At 33.9% G+C, this 2,295-nt stretch overlaps 1 protein-coding gene across 7 annotated transcripts in view; it reads right to left on the bottom strand.

The window, feature by feature from the left end:
- Window positions 1–2,295, bottom strand: part of ATRX (alpha thalassemia/mental retardation syndrome X-linked) — a 304,287-nt gene that overhangs the window by 102,886 nt on the left and 199,106 nt on the right. For all 7 annotated transcript variants that reach the window (XM_005877140.2, XM_005877143.2, XM_014548452.1 and 4 more), the window contains 2 exons: window positions 1,746–1,834; window positions 1,449–1,621 (listed from right to left, as the gene is read on the bottom strand). In XM_005877140.2, coding sequence (XP_005877202.1) covers window positions 1,449–1,621; window positions 1,746–1,834 — 262 coding nt within the window. The remainder of the gene's footprint in view (window positions 1–1,448; window positions 1,622–1,745; window positions 1,835–2,295) is intronic.

The following is a 2,295-nucleotide window of genomic DNA, read 5'->3' as shown; positions in this document are numbered from 1 at the left end:
TAAATTCCATTTATTTGGCAAAGTAATAGCTAAAATTCATGTCATTGAATTTCAGAAACGCCGAGTGCCTCACGCTCACATATTATTGATATTAGATAGTGAGTCCAAATTACGTTCCTCTAATTAATTCCCTTTCAATGTGCACAAATTTCGTGCACCGGGCTACTAGTTCATTTATAATTGTGAGATGAGAGACTGCAGATGATTTTAAGTGAAAAGGCAGATTGGGAGAGCAAAGGAAGATATAACAGGAGCTTCCCATTACCTTAAACTATAAACATTCCTTTAGTATTCTTAGAAAAATATTCTTTAAATGTAATTGGAAGTTGAATGCTGATAACAAACTGCCTTTATGGAATAACAAGAGAGAAAAAAACAAGGAGGGAAATTTTGTAGTTTAATTTTTACTATTTCCCTGATTTCTTAGAGAAGACAGAGGCTGTGGTTAGGCTGCCATCTGTCTATTCGAAGGAGGTACTACTGAAGAGAGAAATGTTTATCAAGGAATCACCAAACTAGTTCAACTGCACGCCTAAGACCAGCCAAGCTTATTTGAGTACAGGATCATTCACCTAGTTAGCACCTATATCTCTCTTCAGTTCATAGTCAACAGCTTTGTTCATGACTTCCAAATGCCAACTATTTAGTGCTATTTACACTGTTCTGTCTTTAGATATTTGATATTTCAAATATTCAGATATTTGGTCCCAGCTTTAGACCAGACATCCAGTGAGTCTGTACCAGGAGAATATGGAGCCTCAATACTAATTCTTCAAATATAGGTAACAGGTAAAGACAACTCAAGCCTTTGGGAGTTCAGTCAAAACCTTCATTGTGTGTATACTCATGCACAAGAGAAAAAAAGTAAAAGAGGTGACACAAACTGTACATGACACAGAAGAAACCTAGACAACAATTATAAATTTTTAGGAGTTACAAAGGAAAAAGACTAAACCATTAAAAATAATTTCACTATATAAAATCAATTATAATGATACTTGATTCCTTGAAATTCTTCCAGTTATTTATACATAGTTAAGAGAAATTACCATGGTGGTTTTGAAATTGAATGTATCTAGGTCAGAATCCAACTTCTACCAATCACTTATAAAAATAAAGATATAAGCAACATTGCAAGGCTGCTCAAGAAGTAAGCTAACATATGGAGTAAAAGTAATACAGAGTTTACATTTATACATGTAAATAAACATTATTTTTTCTTTCCTATGAAATACCAGAGAGAGCACAAGGCTTGCTTTTTTTTAATGAGTTATCAGATATTTATTATTATTATGTGTTCCATGATTATTCTGCATGCTTACCAACTGAGAAAAGATATGCCTCTGGCCAACAAGAGAGGATGATTAATAATTGAAAAAAGTACTGACATGATAATGACATATTTCTAAACAATGTTCCATGATAAAGACAACATTCATTAGACTTACTTTCTTCCATCTTTATAGAAACCGAGGGATTGTTTCCTGTTTCATCCACATTTCCTTCACCACCTCCTCGAGATCTTGAATTCCACACTTTAATGACTTCAACATCATTGTCACTGCCACTTCCACTTGAGCTACTATCTTTTTTTCCCTTTTTCCCTTTTGTTTTCTTCTTTCTGAAAAAGAACAAATTCAAACTAATAGAAAAGTATAGTAAACATATAAGTGCCAATTATGAGAACAATCAGTAAATAGGGAGTTTTAATGTGTCAACAAAAGGCACAAAAGTATTCAATTTACTTTGCATAATCATCGGAGCTTAAACTCATGGAGGTTTCATCAGAATCTGAAGCTATAAATTCATCCATGCTGTCTTCATCAAAATATCCCTAGGGGGAAAAAGATGAACGTTTTAATAGTTTATTTCAACTTATACTGGAAATTATAATATTGTTCATTTATTTCTTAAGAATAAGTCAACTGTCATGAGATAAGGAAGAACTAAAGGACTATCATGAATTAGAAAAATAACAGAGACATGACAGATATGAATACTAAATGCAATGTGAGGTCTTAGCTTGATCATAAAAAAGAAAAAGTACAAAAACTAAGAAAATCCAATTGAATTCTGTTGTTCAGTTAATAATACTCAATGTTAATTTCTTACTTTTGATCACTTTGCTATGATTATGAGAAATGTTAAGATAAACATTTAATATTCATATTATAATCACTAGAGGCCCGGTGCACAAAAATTTGTGCACTGGGGGGGGGGGGGGAGGGGGGATCCCCCAGCCCGGCCTGTGCCCTCTCGCAGTCTGGGACCCCTCGGGAGATAACAACCTGCTGG

This window comes from Myotis brandtii, unplaced genomic scaffold (assembly GCF_000412655.1).
Source record: "Myotis brandtii unplaced genomic scaffold, ASM41265v1 scaffold509, whole genome shotgun sequence".
Classification (NCBI taxonomy): Eukaryota; Metazoa; Chordata; class Mammalia; order Chiroptera; family Vespertilionidae; genus Myotis; species Myotis brandtii.
This window is presented reverse-complemented; position numbering and strand designations above follow the sequence as displayed.